The sequence below is a fragment of the Emys orbicularis genome, chromosome 14 (genome assembly GCF_028017835.1).
Source record: "Emys orbicularis isolate rEmyOrb1 chromosome 14, rEmyOrb1.hap1, whole genome shotgun sequence".
Lineage (NCBI taxonomy): Eukaryota > Metazoa > Chordata > Testudines > Emydidae > Emys > Emys orbicularis.
Genome location: NC_088696.1, coordinates 1,484,712 through 1,504,852, shown reverse-complemented (window position 1 = coordinate 1,504,852; position 20,141 = coordinate 1,484,712). Strand labels below are relative to the sequence as shown.

Sequence of the window (20,141 nt, the reverse complement as noted above, 5' to 3'; positions counted from 1 at the left end):
CTTTCAAATTCAAAGCAGACCTGCTAAGCTCAAGTTAGCAGTTCAAGAATTGTGTGTTAATTAACAAATTAAAGATAATTATGTGGGTAAGGTGTCCTACATTATTAACGCTATTTTTTTAAAAGCGTTGTATACATACATGCCTGGATAAGTTTAGCTAGTTTCTGTCTTGATGCATTTATTTGTATTGCAGTAGTGTCTAGAGGCCCCAGTTGAGATCAGGGCCACATTCTCCTAGGCGCTGTACAGAGTAAGAGAGAGAGAGAGTCTCTGCCCTGAAGAGCTTGCAGTTTAAATACAAAAGAAAGAAAGGGGGGTGGGGTTTGTTAGGAGGGGATTAAATGGAAAGACAGAGGAGGGGCCCCGCATTGAAGGGATGGAGGTGAGAAGAAAAGGGGAAGGGAAGGAAGGGGAAATGGAGTATAGTGTCATTCCTTCTCTCAGTTGTTTAAAAATTACATTGTCCACAGTAATAGGCTGTGAATGTTTATTATGCTGGTACTTATCAGAACAGAATCTCAGACACAACCTTCCAGGACAGATGTTCATGAACAAGAATTGGAAAGTTAGTCCATCAATCCGAGGGTCAATTTCACCATCACTCTCTTAACTGATTTCTTTCACTTAGAGAGCAACTGAGCAGATTGATTTCTTTAAGATGAACTGTAAAAATAACATTACGCAACACTTTCTGAATCAGTCTGAGAAACTACAGAGTTACAATGTAGGCTGTCTAGTTATTTGAGTGTGAGTCTGGTTTACTGTGGAAGTAGTTTTAACTCTACTTCCTGGGTTTCTAAATGTCTGGTGGTTGTTTCTTTTAAACTCTAACCTTATTGAAAGCTAATAGGCAGACACAATGGTTGATGCTAATATCTTTACTATAATGTAATATTTTGATCTAACATATAACATTTGACATATGACTTCCTTTGTCATTCTGACTTCCATCCTCCAAATGAGACAACAGGGTAGGTTCCTCCACAGTCTAACTTTCTGATACAAAGTTTGTGTAAGGAAAACCACCTTGCTTGCATCTATTTGTTGCTACTTCTTGCTCTCTTGCTTGAGCAGGATTTTTTTTTCTTTTTTTTTAAACAGGACAGAATCAGGGTGTATGTTTGTGGGAATAAAATAGAGAACCCAGTTTCTCAAAGGCAAATCTCTTGAGTTTTCTGATTAGCTTTTCTTCATCTGCTAAAGAGCTAGAAATGTGTAGGGCTTGTTCTGTGGCCAGGTACTAGAGATAGTAACGTACAGGGGTATTTCCTCCAGGGCTTCAGAAATGTTCTAGTGTTGAAATACAACCAGCTACACACTGAGACACACTTTTGGCATTGTAATCCTTCCCCAACTGCCCTCTTCCACAGGGACAGCAGATGGCTTTGCATTGAGACACTAGATGTTTCCTCATTGAAGGACTGGGCAGGGTTGTTTTTGATCTTTGTGTGTAAGAGTAGGTGTTGTGAGCTGCATGTGTTGCTGTGGTTAGTGTGTGTACAGTAACAGGCCATATTCCCCTGGGAAGCTTCACTTGTGACCCTTATGGTTTCTATCAGAATGTACTTCTGTCTGTTTCTACTTTAAAGTGGAGCTTTGACTAAATCTAATCAATATTTTGCATTCCATGCGTGAAGAACCAGATGTTAGAAGTTTCTTATTGTTGGAAGGCGGGGTGGGAGGGCGGGGGTGAACAGCCCTCCAGATTTACTGAAATCGATGTTCTCTGAACGAAGTTGGTTAGTTTTCTTTAGGAACAATATATTCTTTTGATTTTTTTTCAAGATGAATTATCGTCTAATGAAAGTTCTTGTTTAGTCTTTTGAATTTGTGCTTTGTGTAAGGGAAAATTCTCATCTGGGAAAAGCTTTACTACACGATGGACCATTAACTGTACTTATCTATCTGTGTGTTTCAGCATTTTCAGTAACGCCCCAGCTAAAAATTGCAGGTGTGTGACTTTCACCCACTTCTCTCCTCTAGTGTAATCCTGCAGTAAAATCACAGTACTGACCTCTGTTGGTTTTCCATGGCAGACTGATGTAGGTCACACAGGATTTTGACTTCACTACAGGATGCAGCAGCAAGTGACGCTGGCCTGAGAGGGCAGGGTCTCTGACTACAACCCACATCCTTAGAACGGGAGCACAGGGAACACCGCAAATGAGCCACATTTATTAAGTTGTTTTAAATATATTTTCCCCGGGATGTAAGCCTCCGCCCCCCCATCAATCAAAGCACTGAAAATTGTGCCTCTGTCTCCCATAGAGACCATGTCCATAATACTTCTCTGGAATCTTGAATAGTGGTAGCAACACTCCCAGTCAGGAAATACCTTATGAAAGGCTTGGAAGAAAATCCCCCAATGTCAGGTTATTCTGGAATTGCCCTCTTGGGGTTTCTTGCACTGTTTCGAAGCAGCTGGTACTTGTTTCAGTTGGAGACGGGAAACTGGGCTAGATGGACCAGCTTAGCGATTGCTACATCTGTCTCTGTTCATTCAGGGTCTTAGAATTTGAAATTTGTGCCACCAGGACTTAAGAGGCTTCTGCACTCAAGGGAGCAAATACTTTTCTTGTAGCCCCATTGAGCAAGAAATCCAGGGCTGGTGGTAGGAGTGTGTTGCAGAAATCTGAGCTGGGCAGGACAAGGCACTGGGCTGGTTGAGCTGGGCAGGACACTGTCAAATCACTCCTCCTTTGCGTCTTCTTTTGTTTTTTATATCTGAAGCAATTGCTCTTTTTCTGGCTATAGCGTAGGCTAAGTTAATGCACAAAGACAGTGGAGATAAGAGCAGAGGAAAGAAGAGTAAAATGCCCACAAGAGAGTGAGCTCGGGAAAGTTTCTTTGAGGGCACCAGAGGGATTGGTGCCTTGGTGGATTCTTCAGATAATACAGTGAATGTAATTAAATACATTATGATCCCAAATGAAACTATTCTAATTAGCTGGATCAGGAATAAATTTATTCTCTTCGCCCACCCCTTCTGGTCAAAAGCAGCAGCTCTAGCTCCTATCCAGTTTTAAGCATGTCCTTGGCTTGGAAAGATTGTTGATCTCTTTGGCACCTTACTGCAGATCCTTGTGATCCAGACATAAAGAGCTGGGTAATGTGTGTCTTTAGCAGGACATCTGTACCCCAGCCATCGCTGGCAGGTACGAGACAGCTGTCTGAAGTCTAGGATAACCTCTCCTCATATAGGTAATGCTTTTTGGTGACAGAGCTTGAGAATGCAGCCCAAGATTGGTTGATGTAAATTTCCCCCAAGTAGAACAAATGGGGAAGAAGGCTTTCCTGGGCTGATCTAGAAGGTGAGGAGCATGTGGTTGTGGTAAGAATGGACACTTTCAGGCTTGCGGTGCAGGACTTGGGTGATTGCTGAATTGCAGGTATGGGCGGTAATCCAAAAATGGCTTGGCTTGGGAATTCTTCCTTGACCTTTGACCTTGTGTCCCTGCTTCACCTCAGCAGGCAGGAACAAAATGCCATGGGGATGGGGAATGCTAGTGCAAAATATATGGGAACAGTACCAACTCTACCCAAAAATGAAAGAGCAAAGTGCAGCTGTGCTACGGCCCTCTGCATAGCTGAGAGGGTGAATTCTTGCCTGTGTCTTTCTCTAAGAATTCTTTGTTCCAGCCTTTGGGATTCACAGCAATGTGGTAAATTACATTTATCCCTTTCCCCAGTGTCCTGGGGACTCTGTGTCTGAGAACTGACAGGTTTCATTTGCTGATCAAGGGGGGAAAACTGTCCTCCACTGGCACTGGCTGGCTTGGCTATGAGATCTCGGTTTGGGAGGGGGTTGCTGTTCTATAGCTTGCTCTGAATTACTTGAAAAGGAGGTTGTTGCTAGTGCACTCAGTCTCTGGCCATTGTCTGTCCCTACCTACGTCCAGCTCTACCAGGTCATCCTACGTCTTTCATCCATTTCCAAGGGAATGGAACCTGGGGTGGTAGGCATTAAACCTTCTCTTTACGAACAAAAAACCCTGGGATGCACATACTCACCAACTCTGCTCTCATGGGCTCTTTCCAAGGTCCCTTGGATTGTTCATTGCAATCAAGGGCTGCTTCTGTTTTAGTCTTCTAAGTTTTAGTTGAGCATTTATCAGATGTAATTCTGTCTGTTGGACATAAGATCAGAGCTCCCTCTCTGATTTCCACCCTGGAACAGCTTTATTGAGAGAGACTCTTGCCAAATTCCACACTTAGGTTGTGAACAGTTTTTAATGTTGGATTGGTCATTTTCTTTCAGTGAAAAGGCTTGATCTCCGTTGCTGCCGCTATACTGTTCCAGCACATGCTTATCTCCCTGACGACTTTCCAGGGGAGCAAAGAGTGGGAAGTTCTGTTTTAACATCCACAGGTGCAGGGAGACATGGATTTCAACTTTCTCCATCATTTACTACTTTTTCCCCTCATCTTCTCCTCTCCCTCTCTTGGGACAGCCCCAATCCGTAACATCTGTAGCCTCCCGCATGACTTCAATGCCTTTCAGTGATCAGTTGTGGGAGAGGAGCACTGAAGCACGATGCACATGGGGACCCCCATCAGCCTGAAAGGTTGTGTGGTCACGTCAAATCCCCTGTGTAGCCAGGCCGCCAAGTGAGGGACACGGCAGAGGAGGGATGGAGGCACTCAGTATCTGCAGGGATGTGTGTGATAGTGGGCTCACTTCTTTCACATGTTCAGCTCCCTGACTTAGTACTTCCGTTTGCAATAGTGGACAGCCACAAGCAGTGAGTTATTGATGGCTTGTGTGGGACTTTGGATCAAAAATGAAGGTTGACCCTTATGATCAGTTATAATTGCGGGGTCTGCAGAGATGGTTTTCGGTGGGATTCAGTGGCTGAGGAATCGAGCTTGTCCTGTGCTGCCCTGACCACAGAAACATCATCTCACTGCAGTGCAAAAAGCAGCCTTTCTCGTGGTTCAGATCCACCCTTCAAATGCCCTTTTCCACCAGGCCTATGAAAGATAAACTTTGAGAGAGGTACGTTAACAGACCCAATCATTTTAAAAAAGAAACTCTGGAGTTCTTGATGGCCCTTTTGGTCCTCCAGTGCAGTTTGTAGCTGAAGTGTTTTGTCTGTGCTGTTAGATTACAGTCTCCTGGGGGCAGGGAATGTGTGTTTTGTACAGTGCTGAGCACACTGGCAGCCCATTAATAAAAAACCAAACCAAACAGTCCTATGCCCACTTGTCTCACTCCTCTGCCCAAAGTCAGCCCAGCCTCTCTCTAAATGCCATTGCTGTCAGTCAGTACAACAGTGCCAGGAAATCCCCATTCATTGTACCTTCATAGTATTCTCCACAGAGGAAATTCTTGCTCTTGTTCTTGTTCAAGGTGTGTTTCTGCTACTGAGTTTCCAAGAAGCCTTTCTGCAGCTTGAAGTACAGTAGCCCATCTAGGCTGGGGATGAGTCGTTTTCTAACTCTGTCACTCATGTGTCTCTGCTTTGTTCTTCACAGCACCTTCAGCATCATGAGAGCGGGGTTGAGGGCGAAAGCTGCTATTATCACTGTGTCCTCTGTAACTATTCCACCAAGGCCAAGCTGAACCTTATCCAGCATGTGCGCTCCATGAAACATCAGCGTAGTGAGAGCCTGCGCAAACTGCAGCGCCTTCAGAAGGGCCTCCCTGAGGAAGAGGAAGACTTAGGTCAGATCTTCACCATCCGCAAGTGTCCAGCTGCTGATGCCGGTGAGTGGCATTTCTTAGCTATTGCTATTGACTGGTGTATGTTCTGATATTTGATTTGGAGAGTTAAAGAGTTCGTAGAATTTCTCAGCCAGCTTCAGAATTTCCTTGTCATGGTTTCTCTCCCTCTTTCAAGGTGATAGTTAGTAACCTTACAAGCCCCAGTCAGGATCAGAGGCCCATTGTGCTGGGTGCTGTACCAACACATCAGAAAACGTAATCCCTGCCTCAAAGAGCTTACAGTGTAGGGCCCCGACCCTGTGAAGACTTGAACACATGTTTATTTCATATATGTGAGTTGTCCCATGGGCTTCAGTAGGACTAATTGCATGTGTGAAGTTAAGTACACGCATAAGTCTTTTCAGTCTGGGACCTAAAATAACTAGGGACATAAGAGGATGAAGGATAAAATCAAATTCAGTCAACTTTCATAGGTGGATATTTGCATTTTTTCCAGTTAATTATAAATAGGGCCCTACCGAATTTACCGTCCATTTTGGTCAATTTCACAGTCATAGGATTTTAAAAATCACAAATTTCATGATTTCAGCTTTTTAAATCTGAAATTTCAGTGTGCTGTATTTGTTGGGATTCTGACCCAAAAAGGAATTGTGGGGTGGTCACAAGGTTATTGTAGGGGGTGTTGTGGTACTGCTACTCTTTCTTCTGCGCTGCTGCTGCTGGCGACGGCGCTGCCTTCAGAGCTGGGCAGCTGGAGAGCGGTGGCTGCTGGTCAGGAGACCAGCTCTGAAGGCAGAGCCGCTGCCAGCATGGGATGGTATTGCCACCCTTACTTCTGCGCTGCTGCTGGCGGAGCGCTGCCTTCAGTGCTGGGTGCCCGGCCAACAGCCGCCACTCTCTGGTCGCCCAGCTCTGAAGGCAGCACACAAGTAAGGGTGGCAATACCACAACCCCCCAAAATAACCTTGCAACCCTCCTGCAAATCCCTTTTGGGTCCGGACCCCCAATTTGAGAAATGCTGGTCTCCCCCGTGAAATCTGTATAGTATAGGGTAAAAGCACACAAAAGATCAGATTTCACGGGGGGAGACCAGATTTCACGGTCTGTGACGCATTTTTCATGGCCGATTATAAATAAGGGTCAGCTATGCCATGTGCCCCTCACATCTTCATTCACTGATTGATTTCCTCTGGGTATTGCAGCAGAGGTGGCTCTTGAGGGAGGGGTTTGGAGGAGGAGAGGAGAGTGGCCTACAGACTGGTTCTGAAGGAACGTTCCATGTGTAAGGGGCAGTGTGGAAGAAGGCACAGTGATGTTCGTGAGAGACACTGGCAGGGAGCTGGAGGAGGGGTTCAGCAGGGTGCATAATTAGGGATGGCAAGAGAACAGGAATTCTGTTTCACAAAAGTTTGTTGAGGTTTGGACATTTTTGTGTTCTGTATTGGAATGAAACCAAGACCTTGCAAAACTGTGTGTGTGGGGCCCTTAACATTCCAGAATAGCCAATAGTCAGGACACTCACCTGTATTATGGGAGACACAGGTTCATGTCCGTGTTCTGCCTGATTCAGAGCAGGGTCTTGGGGGGTTTCCTACGTCCCAAGTGAGTGCCTGGGCCACTGGACGACTGGCTGTTTTTCTCTCTCTCTCTCTCTCTCTCTGCTTTTGACCAAAAATTCCATCCTGGGCCTCAAAAACCTTCCCGATTAAAGTTTTGTTTTTGACTAATTAGCATTTTCTGTTTGTTTGTTTTTTGTTTTGTTTTTTTAAAGTATTTGTGGAAAGATCCCTGACCAGTCCTATCATAGGGACTGATCTCAGGGTGCAGTCATCAAGACAGGGTAAGCATCTGGATGAACGCTTACACTGTGTGGATAGAAAAAAAATGCAGATCTTAGAAATGTATTGGTGGATGAAGGGTTTGGTGGTTGGTGATATACATGTTGATCAAAGAGGAACTCAAATGCTTGAAAATACCTGAATACGCAAAACAAAAGATCTCAAATCATTCAGGGTTAAATCTGGTTTTATAACCCGAGTAACCAATCTGCAGGCTCAGGGGTTCTGTGGAGGCTGAGAGGAGGGAACCAAGCTCCTCACAGTTCACAACAGCAGTGAAAATATACTGTGGCTGCCACCCCACCCCTGGGGCTGCAGTAGAGGCTGCAGCTCCTTGGCTTTCCTTTTGTGGGTGAGAGGAGATTGCTGGAGGCGATCTCGTGCTCCACCAGAGAAGACCTTTCAGTTTCCCAGTACAATGTATTGACTTGTAATATACGACTCTGTGTATTTTGTAGCACATGTGAGTTTGCTAAAGGTGAAATGAAAAAGAATGACTTGGGCCCTTTATGCTATGTAAAGAAGGGTTGAAAGCCTTTTTTAAAGCAACACATTTTCTTTTTCTTTTACTTTTACTTTAGAAGTTCAGGACTTATCTGTTTTTCCTGGAAGACTTTATGAATGAATGGAGAACCGTTAGGATTATGACATCACAGTAGGGTGACCAGATGTCCCGATTTTATAGGGACAGGTCCTGATTTTTGGGCCTTTTTCTTATATAGGCTCCTATTACCCCCCCACCCACGTCCTGATTTTTCACATTTGCTGTCTGATCACACTACATCACAGGTACTGAGGAAGTGGAACCTGACTAGCTGAGAGGGAAAGGGAATTTTGGAGAGTTTAAAACTTGTATTTTTCAACACTTATTTAACTAAAAGTCTTACAGACATTGGGGGAAAATCTCCCTTTTGTTAAAGATTCAACAATCCTAGAATCCTAGAACCATAGGGTTAGAGGGACTGCAAGGGTCATTCTAGTCTAACCCCCTGCTAAGATGCAGGATTTGTTGTGTCTAAACCATCCAACAAAGATTGCTATCCAGCCTCCTTTTGAAAACCTCCAGTGAAGGCGCTTCCACAACCTCTAGGCAGCCTGTTCCGTTGGCCTACTGTTCTTACAGTTAGGAAGTTTTTCCTGAGATTTAATCTAAATCTGCTCTGCTGTAGTTTGAACCCATTGCCTCTTGTCCTGCCCTCTGTGGCCAGAGAGAACAACTTTTCTCCATCTTTTTTATGGCAGCCTTTCAAATATTTGAAGACTGCTCTCGTGCCCCCCCCCCCCCCTTAATCTCCTCTTTTCCAAACTAAACATACCCAATTCCCTCAGCCTTTGTTCATATGGCTTGCATTCCATCCCTTTGATCATCTTTGTCACTTGCATCTGGCTCCTTTCTGGTTTATCAACATCCTTTCTATACATTGGTGACCAAAATTGGACAGAGTACTCCAACTGAGACCTAACTAGTGCTGCCTAGAGCAGTACTGTCATCTCCCAGGACTTGCATGCTATGCCTCTGTTAATGCAACCTAAATTTTTTTTTTTTTTTTTTGGCAAGAGCATCACACTGTTGACTCGCGTGATACACCACAACTCCCAGATCCTTCTCAGCAGTGCTGCTGCCAATCCAGTTATCCCCCATTCTGTATTTGTACACTTGGTTTTTCTTCCCTAAGTGTAGCACCTTACATTTGTCTCTGTTGAATTTCATTTTGTTGTCTGTAGCCCAGTTCTCCAATTTATGAAGATCCCTCTGAATTTTAGCTCCATCCTCCAAAGTGTTTGCAACCCCTTCTTCCCCCCAGCTTTGTGTCATCTGCACATTTGATCAGTATGCTCTCTCTTCCTACATCCAGGTCATTAATAAAGATATTAAATAACACCAGACCCAGAACAGATCCCAGTGGAACCCCACTTGAGACCTCCCTCTAATCTGACATCATTCCATTACTCTTTGTTTGTGGTTGTTTAACCAGTTATGTATCTTAATGTTAGTTCTGCCAAACCTGCATTTCTCCAGCTTACTTATCATAGAATATCAGGGTTGGAAGGGACCTCAGGAGGTCATCTAGTCCAACCCCCTGCTCAAAGCAGGACCAATCCCCAACTAAATCATACCAGCCAGGGCTTTATATAAACAACAAGGAGTCCGGTGGCACCTTAAAGACTAACAGATTTATTTGGGCATAAGCTTTCATGGGTAAAAACCCCCACTTCTTCAGATGCAACACCGGACTCCTTTGTTGTTTTTGTGGATAAAGACTAATACGGCTACCCCCTGATACTTGGTTTATATAAATTGAACAAAAGGCCTCCACACAAAATCTTCCTGCTAAGATTTCCCAGGGTGGCCTGTGGTCTCTGCCTGCCTGTCCGACTGTAAGTGCTTAGGGGAGGGGCTGTTATCTTCGTGTATTGTGCAGCACTGAACCAAATAAATAATAATGAAGAGTGTACTACAGTGCATTTCAGTGCAAGCTAAAGCTGTGTCCCTGTTGTTCCTCCGCCTATTAATAGCATTCAGGTGTTGCAGCCATGCTTTGTGTTTGCACATGGCTAGTCTGTGCTCAGGTCTTATACTGAACTTGAATCTGTGCTGTGGAGTAGTCGGTGAAAGGAGTGGCCGTGGTGGAAGAAGTTAGCAGGGCCCTTGGACAGAGGGAGGGAGGAGGGATAGCAAGGGTGCTGTGTATCTGGAGCTAATTGAAATACTCATATCAGTTTCACAGGAAATTTCTAAATCCTTTTTTGTTCTGAAATGGAACAAAATTTTAAAATTTCCTGCAAAACAAAAATCTTATTGTTTTCAATTCAAAACAAAGTTTGTGAATTTCGACCCAGAGGAGGAAATGTGAGAGTGGCCATTTTGAATTTTCTTCAGTGCCTCAGTAGGCAAGGGAAGGAATGGATAAGTTGTCCCTAGGCATCATTTGTCTTCCTAGCTCTCTAGGGCGGTGGCTCTCAACCTTTCCAGACTACTCTACCTTTTTTAGGAGTCTGATTTGTCTTGTGTACCCCCAAGTTACATCTCACTTAAAAACTGCTTGCTTACAAAATCAGACCTAAAAATACAAAAGTGACACAGCACACTATTACTGAAAAACGGCATGCTTTCTCATTTTTATCATATAACGATGCAATAAATGGGTTGGAAAATAAATATTGTACTTACATTTAAGTGTATAGAGCAGTATAAACAAGCCATTGTCTGTATGAAATTTTAGTTTGTACTGACTTGGCTAGTGCCTTTTATGTAGCCTGTTTTAAAACTAAGCAAATATCTGGGTGAGTTCATGTACCCCTTGGAAGGCCTCTGCGTACCTCGTTGAGAACCACTGCTCTAGAACAGGCACCACCTTTCTGTGTCTGTGCAATGCCCAGTATGTCTGAAAACCTCCCATCATGTAAATGATGTATTTTCCTGTCTCTGCCTGGATGTTTTTGTGTGCACACCAAGGTATTTGTGGGCTCCGTTCTATGGGCTGGTTTGCACACACTTATTTCTGTGTATAGGGGGTAGTGTGGGTGAGGCACTGAACTGTGTGTGTGTGTGTGTGTGTGTGTGTGTGTGTGTTTTGCAGGAAGTGGTTCAGAGCAGGCCACCCCCCCCCCCCCCGGAGTGGCAATTTTGTTACCATAGCCTCAGTTCCCCCAACTATCCAATTAAGTCCCACATACCTAAGAGTTTGAATGACCCTGCTCCCTTATGGGGTCTACTTCAGTGAGTCATTCCAGTTGTGGCCCTCTCCAGCCCAAACTCTTTGTCCCTAGTCAGCATGGTTCTCCTCAGCACGTCATCGTCGGGGTGCAGGGTACTCTGTAGTCGTGCAGGGCTTGCTCCCTGCGGACCCCTGAGCCTAACTCATCTCCTAGGAAGTGCCACCTCCATGTTTCTGTCACATGACCCTTAGTCACCTGACCAAGCAGAGGCCGGAGCTTGGGGCCTGTTGGGCTGGTAAGGGCGTGTCGCAGGCCCAATAAAGACATAAGATTATTAATAAAACCTTTGTTCACAGTTACAGCATTAGCAGCTGAGTGTGGCCTTGGGCTTCGTGTCAAGTTACTCTTGTAACAACCACCTTCAAAAAAATCTTTTAATCCTTTTATTAAAGACCCAGGAAAAGAAGAGAAGCCAGTTATAAAGCATTTGGAATGTAGTCTCCAGGAAGGCTTCCTTTTAAATAATATTCCTTATGCCCTCTCCCTTCAGCGGCAGAGTTTATTCCCTAGGCTGGACTCGTTTCATAGGGTTTAGACGGTGTTGACAATGGTATTAGCTTTTGTGAGGAAAAGAGGAAAAGTTTAGCTTTGATGATCTGGCACTGTTGTAGTTGAAGTTGATCCTGTTTAATTTCCATAAAACAAGACAAATGAAGACAAAAAGGGAGAAACAACCAAATCAAAGACAGAAGAATCTGTGTGGTGTTCTGGTGCCGACTTCCACTTGCAGCCTCGCTCCTGGAGAAACACCGGCCCAGCACAGGGTTTTACCAGCCACTTAGGGTATGTCTACACTACAATTAGATGTCCACAGCGGGCCCATGCCAACTGACTTGGGCTTCCAGGGCTCTGGCTGAGGGGTTGTTTAATTGCTGTGTCAGGGGTTCCTGCTTGAGCTGCAGCCCCAGCTCTGGGACACTCCCACCTCGCAGGGTCCTAGAGCCCAGGCTCCAGTCTGAGCCTGAATGTCTACACCGCAATTCAACAGCCCCTTAATCCGAGCCAGCCGGCATGGGCCAGCCACAGGTGTCTAATTGCCGTGTAGACTTGCTCCCAGGAATGGCAAACTTTTACTAGTGTCAGGAATCTAGCACTGGCTCACGGCATGTCTTGCCAGAGGTGAAGTGAGTTGTCTTGGCTGGCCAATCCGGACTCTTGTTAGACAGAAGACAAAAGGAGAGATGGGGAAGAGAAGAAATAAAGTAGGGAAGGAAAATGACACACGAGGGCGGGGGTGACATCAGGAACCAAGTCTCTCACCCCCAGGTATCATTCGGGATGGAGTAGAAGCTGGTGGAGGTGGTGATGATCTAATCTGGTTTTCTCTCTGTGGCCCGACCTGGTCAGGATGTCTTTCAGAATCAGGACAGTGAAGGCCCAGTGAATGGTGCCATGGTGGATCCCAGGGTCTCAGGAGGCAGTGGCAGTTGCAGCCATGATGGTAAAGCTTGCTCCTAACCAGTCCGCCCATCCCACTGCTCCCCTTAAGTGACTCCCAGATAAGCCATGTCCAAGGCAGGGTGGCAACTTCATCCCATTAAAATGAACCAGTTCTAACACAGTTCAGTCATTTCAACTATAAACGCTTCTTCCTTCTCTAGACTCTTTCAGCTCATTGTCATGCCAGCCCACCACTTTACCAGGAGTTTGGAAAGACCCCTGACTACAGGTCTTCTAACTTTACAATCCACTGTGTACCAGTCTACTTGTTTCCAACTTTTATTACTTTTACAAATAGTTTTATATACCAGGCCAAGCTGGACTTTTGTTACCCTGAATAACTTTGAATACTGGCCTGTGCACAACAGACCTTAATGCCTTGCTGGGGCACAGTATGAGTGGTGGGATTATTACCTCCAGTTTGCATGTGTGCAGTTGGTTATTTGTGTGTATCAAAAAAGGGGTGTATAACACCCTGGGTTTGCAAGTAGATATTACCATGTGTCTGTCTCAATCTCCTGATGGAACAGAGTGCCTGATTTGGCTTAATTAGTCCTCTAACAATCTACAAAGGTCAGGGCCAATTGCTCGTTCGTTTACATTTGTAATTGTGATGGTTCCTGATTGCACATTATTTGCAACTCATTCCCTCCCACCCCTTACAGAACACAGAGACACACACATATACTCCCTCTCTCCCACCAACCCCTTACCGAACACACACACACACACACACACACACACACACACACACACACACACACACACACACACACACACACACACACACACACACACACACACACACACACACACACCCCTGATGATACAGACCTCCCAGGAACTTTTGTGCCTACCATGGAAAAGAGCTTTGGGAGCTACAGTCCACTTCCTGTGGAGGGAAAATGAAGCCACTGGCAGAGAAATTACACAGACACCGGGCAAGAAACCCAAGCCCCATTATCTGGGAGCCTTCTTGAGCTGGATGATTTAAGACCATTACGCTTTTCTGCTTGCTCTGTGCAGAGTTTGTTAATGTTGTAGCAGACAGGAAGATGGGCTCACATGGGATACTCAGTTAGTGTTGCTGACCATGAACAGTGCATCTTAGGGACTAGGAGATGCTTTTCTATCTTGGATATTTTTAGGGCACCCCTCTCTATAGTATCTTAGCACATCTCTGGGCTTCTGCTATGGCTGGTATTTGTCACTCACTGCAGGTGCATTTGTTTGCTGTCACCCATGGCCCAATTTGCTTTTAATCCTGACCACTTAACAAAAAAATTCCCTAAACAATGATCAGTGAATAGAGGGAGGCTGATGAGCATGGGAGACAGAACTTCCGTAGGGTAGCCCCAGCTCCTGTGACATTAATTTCTGCAGGAGATAGTGACAACAGAACTCAGCAGTAAATTTAAACTAATTCCTTCAGCCTAGCTCTCCCCAGTAACTCCTGCATACCTCCCCACACACAATCTCACGGGCAAAAAAATCCCTAGAAACTAACCAAGCTACTGTTTTTACAGCTGGGAAGGAAGAGTGAAGGAGGACTGTTATTTCTGTGTGCAAATACTCTTAGATATTGTGGTGGTAGCACCATGTAAGTAGACAGGGCATGACAGAGATAAACATAAAAACTATTTTTGTCCAACCTGTGAAAGCATCTTTTCCCCAAAAGCTGCAGGTACAAAACAAGCCTTTTTAGTGCTCATCTCAGACAATTGTGCTTGAAGCTGCCAACCACTTGGTGTGGAATTGCCGGATTGGTGTTTTGTCGATGTAAATGTAGCTCACCAGTCAGTGTGTTGTATTCCCTCTGTGCCTGATCCACGCAGGATGTGAGTCTGTTACAGCCCCATATATAGCCTGGCTCTAGAGACTCAGGCTTTTAGTGCGGGAGGTCCCTGAGGTCAGACATTTTTGAATGCTAGCTAAAAATGTCCCATTCTGCCTGTTTTGATTTTGTTCTTCTCCCCTTTTCCTTTCCTTGTCCTTCTGTCCACTTGTCCTTCCTCTCTGTTGTATGTCTTGGTGTATTGTTGCTGATCAGTTTAGGATTTATTCTCTAGGGTTTAACTTTCTGGCCTTCTTTTTCTCAGATTATTCTTCCTTCCCCTCTGTAAAATGTGTTTTTCTGCCTCATCTTTTAGCTTCCTTTTTCCCTCTCTGGTTTCCCTTCAGCATACTCTCTTTATCTGGTGTCATTTATACATATTCCATTCCTTCTATTTTTTCTTCTCTCCCTTCTGTGTTAACCTCTATTTCCTTCTGTCCTCCTCTCTCTTTCATTCTTGATTTCAGCCCAAAGGGTCAGCTCTTCCCCTAAAAGTACTAAGTGTGGCGGATTTTCTTAAAGATAAAAGTGGGCATCTAATTTCTGTTCTTTGAGTGTCTGGCCTGTTGGCAGCTTTTGGGCTGGTGACATGCTTTCTTGGGGGCTGGTGTAAGGCTATGGAACAAACTCCCACAGGAACTAAGGATCATCCCTAACCTCACTACCTTCTGCTCTAGCCCCAGGCACTCGTCTTCAACCTGCCTTCTCTAGCACGAACCCAGAGCATGCGCGTTTAAAACCTATCATCCCACTCACAAGTCTCCCCCTGGGACGAGGATGAGAGAGAACAAACCACACGAGACAGACGTTCATTGCATCACTTTATCTTAAATACGTATTTGGCTCCCATCACTGCAGCGTCTGATTACCCCACAAACTATTTATCCTCACAAACCCCTTGTGATGAGAGAGGGCAGCGCTGTTACCCTCATTTTACAGATCGGGAACTGATGCACAGAGAGGCCAAGTGACTTGCCCAAGGTCACACAAGAAGTCTCTGGCAGAAGAGGATGTGAACCCAAATCTCCATCGAGTCCTAGGCTAGGACCTTAACCACTGGACAGTCTTTCCTCTCTTACTGTTGTCTTGGAGGGCTCACAGCTACTACAGGGATGAGGGCGGTCTGAGACCCTACGTAGAATGGAATAGGGCTGGTACTAAACAAGAATGTTATTGCTTGCAGTTCGTTTTGGACACAATAATATAAGAGTATGTGTATTGCTGCGAGAATCCTGGACTGAAACATCACCTAGAATAATTTAAAATTCCCATCCCCGACTGAGAGATTGTCCCTAGAAAAGCAGTGCCTGCAGGGCATTGAATTTTGTTGCCAGGTTTCTGTATTTGACAGACTAACTCCAAAAACCAAGGAATTTTCTGGGAGAGAAATAAAGCTGCTAATGGATTTAAAGTAGGGCTTTCTTTTGACGTGTTTAGAATGATGTTTACCTAGCAGCACCACATGGGCCCCCATGAGTTGATGGTGTGGCCGAATGCTTCACCATCAGGAGAGAGAGCACAGTCCCTGCCCCAGGGCACTCACAGTCATGTGCTACAGCTGAGGAAGGCGCAGGATAAGTCATGGGTGAAGCCTCCTTGTCTTCCCTGTATGCTGCTTTTCATGATCTTGTTCAGACTGCTGTCTTCTCCCATTCTCAGGCCTTGTCTTTGCCCCGTGGATCTGGAACAGTCTCCCCTGTCCTGTGCACTTGCCAGTCTTATTGTCCTCCTCCAAAGCCCTCCTCCAAACCAGCTTCTTTCAGCTAGCATCCCCATCACTAGCTACCTCTCAGGTGCTCCCTCCTTCCCACTTTCAGGCCTGCCCAGGATAGATTAAACCTGTGTTTATATCTGTGAAGTGCTGTGCACTTGATGCCATGTAAATACAATCAGATTATTGGTACATAGACTCTAAAGATTTGCTCTAAACTCGTTGTGAATGCCCAGTCTGTGCAACGTACCGGAGACTGGGCTAGAAAGGGCTGCTGTGTGTGTCCTGCCATGCCCCGGTTGGGATGGAATCAAAGAGCTTGCTGCAGCTGGGGTGATGGTCTAGCTTTGGTCTCTGAAGAGGAAATCCTTTTCTCTTGTCTCCTCACCTTCTGCTGAGGAGTGAGAAAAGCTATTGTCCTCTTTTGAGGAAACATTCACTCTTCAGCAGAGTAACATACATGAAATAGCAACAAAGCACACCGCTCTTGGCAGTATGTGTGTATGCTGATTAAACCTACACTTCCCCTTTACCTGCAGTGTTTCTCATCCTTGTGCCAAAGCCCCAGGACACTCCCACACACAGGATTATCATGTCTTCCAAAAAAGGTTTCATTTCACTTTTGTTCCTTAAGCCATAAGAAAACTTGTTGCTTTAACCTCATGTCGGGATCTCAAAGCCCCATTTCTCCAAGCTGTTCTTCCATTTCTGAAGGGTATCATGCCCCAGGTGTGAGACTCAGTTGTCTGGCAGGCCCACATAGACAGCTCTGCTCTGCGTAATCATATCCTCCAAGGGAAGTGTACAGACACCAAGCTGATTTAAAGGCTCCTCCTTGATAGAGAAGTGGAGAGGGATATCTGCGACTGTTACGTTGCTTTTGCTTTAGTCCTTGTACTATTGTTTCACAGTCATCAAAACTGGAGAATTTTTTGTTTGTGGTTAAAGGGTAGGGTGGCTGCTGACAGGAACGTCTGTGAGAAACAGAGTATGAGGACGTGGGGAGACAACCATTCCAGGTCCCATAGGAAAACACACCAGGCTCAGTTTGTTTAGAAACATAGGGGGACTTGCTTGTCTCTGTACTTGTTCTCCAGCATGATCTACCCACCTGTCTGCCTTTTCTGCCCTTAATTTGGACAAGATTATGCAACATCTGGCTTTTCTTTCTCTTCTAGCGGAGGCTCTGATGTGAACACAGAGATGAGAGGCTGGCTGCTGAGAGTAGAGGGACAACATTTGTTCCTCTTTAATATCTGGCAGAGGCACATTTCCTTTATTATTTCTCTTTTGGTTCTTGAATTTAAAGAAAAGGAGAGCAGTTGTGTCCCAGAATCCATTTGACCAGTCAGCAGTGGGGAGATAATCTCTAAAGGATATGAAAGGTTTAATCATTTTAATTTTGTTTTTATTAAAGTTTATCATAACTTTTTTCCATGTGCCCTGGTAAACATGAGAAGAGGATGGAGGGAGTAATATAAATATGCACAACCCCCCCAAGCGTTCACTTAATGAAAGGCTCTAATGGGAGGCGCCTGGCGGGAAGGAAGTGGTTAGATAGCTGGGCTAGGGAAGGCAGACCAAAGACACGCTGTAATATCACTGAAACGTGGCAGGAATCTCATAAACTCCCCATGTAGCTCCAGCAGACACTTGTCACCGGGAGCTCATGGCTTTCATTAAAGAGAAAGAGAGGAAGCTCTGACTGCTGACTTGTTCCAGAATGTTTTTCTTGTTTGGCTGCATCTTAAAGCCTTTTCCACTTAATAAAAAAAAAAAAAAAAAAAAAAAAACCACCAGCCTACCCAGCAGATGCTACAGTGAAGTGTGTTGGGAAGATTTGAGGTCCCTCTACTGGGCTTTTCTCGTCAGGACCCAGCATGAATTTGTCTCACTCTAGTTCTAAAAAGCTAATGAGATTGGGTTTGCTTTGGTGCTTTTATTTTACGTTAACATTGGAGCCCTTGTCCCCTCATGCTGATAAGTAACTAATGGACTAAATCTGGGGGGCAGGGCACAAGAGAAGAGGGCTGTCCCCTGTGTAAAGGGGTGTGTTCCAGCCGTATGGAGTGATTGTTGCGTGGAAGTGACCAGCAGCTGGGCTTGGTCGACGCTAGCAGACTGCTGGGCCTACGTGCTTAGCAGAGGACAAGAACTCTAGTTCAAAGCGAGTGTTTTGTTCTCCTCTTGAGTGGAGTCAATCTCTGTACCGTGTCAGTCCCCGCTGCACACACTTCCTAAGATGGACTGTGGCCCTATCTGGAGCTATAGCTCAGCCCCTTTACTGCATTCTGGTGTCATAAAGGATCTCAACTGGGAAACTCCCCTGATGTAAGGAGGCTTCCACTGTGCTACAGGGCCAGTGGAATGGCCTTGTGCTGCGCTCCCTTGGCGCGCTCCAGTGCAACAGCATGCTAAATGTGTGCCAGGAGGAGACGGGGAGTGTGGTCAGAGTGCACTGATCTGCCAGCCGGTTTCTTGGAGATCATTGTAGCCAAGACAGATTGGCCCCTGGGTGCTGCATCCAGATTTAACGGTGATATTTGTTCTGAGAAACCTGGAGTTCTCTCCTAGTAAATGTCCATAGAGATCTAATAGGTTCTTCAAGTGCATGGTACTCTACAGCAGTGGTCTCCAAAGTGTGGTGCGCAAGAGGATCCTTGGGGGTGTGCGGCAGGAGGAATGTTGTTTTTTTTTTTTCTTCCTCCTCCGAGCGGCTTTTTTATTTATTTATTTATTTTTTGCTTTGGCGCAGCACAGGGTGCGTGCTCAAAATTTTTTTACTGATAGGGGTGCACGATCAAAAAAGTTTGGAGACCACTGCTCTACAGTCCCGTCTCACTCAGTCATGCAAACTCGCTCAAAGAGCATTCACAGCTGAAAATACATTTTGTTGCCTTTTAAGAGACAGCTGTTCTTTAAAATGGTTGGTTGTCTACAGAGCAGGAATTGTGGCTCCATTCTAGCTCTCTGGGACACCCAATACAGGAGGCAGCCCCATCATCATATTAGCTGTGGCAAATCTTGCCCCATTGTATTGACCTTCAGCTTCTCTGTCAAACATGTGTCTCTGCCTCTTGACCTGAAAAGAGCTGTAAAACCTCAGAGCACAGAACGCTCCCAGACTCCTAGTTCTTGGTGAGCACATGGACTTAAGAACCTAAGAACGGCCATACTGGGTCAGACCAAAGGTCCATCTAGCCCAGTATCCTGACTTCCGACAGTGGCCAATGCCAGAGGGAATGAACAGAACAGGTAATCAGCAAGTGATCCATCCTCTATCACCCATTCCCAGCTTCTGGCACACAGAGGCTAGGGACACCATTCCTGCCCATCCTGGCTAATAGCCATTGATGGACCTATCCTCCATGAATTTATCTAGTTCTTTTTTGAACCCTGTTATAGTCTTGGCCTTCACAACATCCTCTGGCAAGGAGTTTCACAGGTTGACTATGTGTTGTGTGAAGAAATACTTCCTTTTGTTTGTTTTAAACCTGCTGCCTAATAATTTCATTTGGTGACCCCTAGTTCTTGTGTTATGAGAAGGAGTAAATATCACTTCCTTATTTACTTTCTCCACACCAGTCATGATTTTATAGACCTCAATCATATGCCCCCTTAGCCGTCTCTTTTTCCAAGCTGAAAAGTCCCAGTCTTATTAATCTCTCCTCATACGGAAGCCGTTCCATATCCCTAATAATTTTTGTTACCCTCTTCCAATTCCAATATATCTTTTTTGAGATGGGGCGACCACATCTACATGCAGTATTCAAGATGTGGGCGTACCATGGATTTATATAGAGGCAGTATGATATTTTTTGTCTTTGCCAAGGAAGCCCATCAGTACGTGTACACTATTTATGTTTTATCGCACGTTTGCCTGTATGTGCGAGGGCTCACTTTATTTGCTGGACCACCTAGCAGTATGAGATG

The 20,141-nt window shown here is 45.2% G+C and overlaps 1 protein-coding gene across 1 annotated transcript in view; it reads left to right on the top strand.

The window, feature by feature from the left end:
* Positions 1-20,141, top strand: part of ZFHX3 (zinc finger homeobox 3) — a 176,912-nt gene that overhangs the window by 60,190 nt on the left and 96,581 nt on the right. The window contains exon 3 of the mRNA XM_065416524.1: positions 5,476-5,707. Coding sequence (XP_065272596.1) covers positions 5,476-5,707 — 232 coding nt within the window. The remainder of the gene's footprint in view (positions 1-5,475; positions 5,708-20,141) is intronic.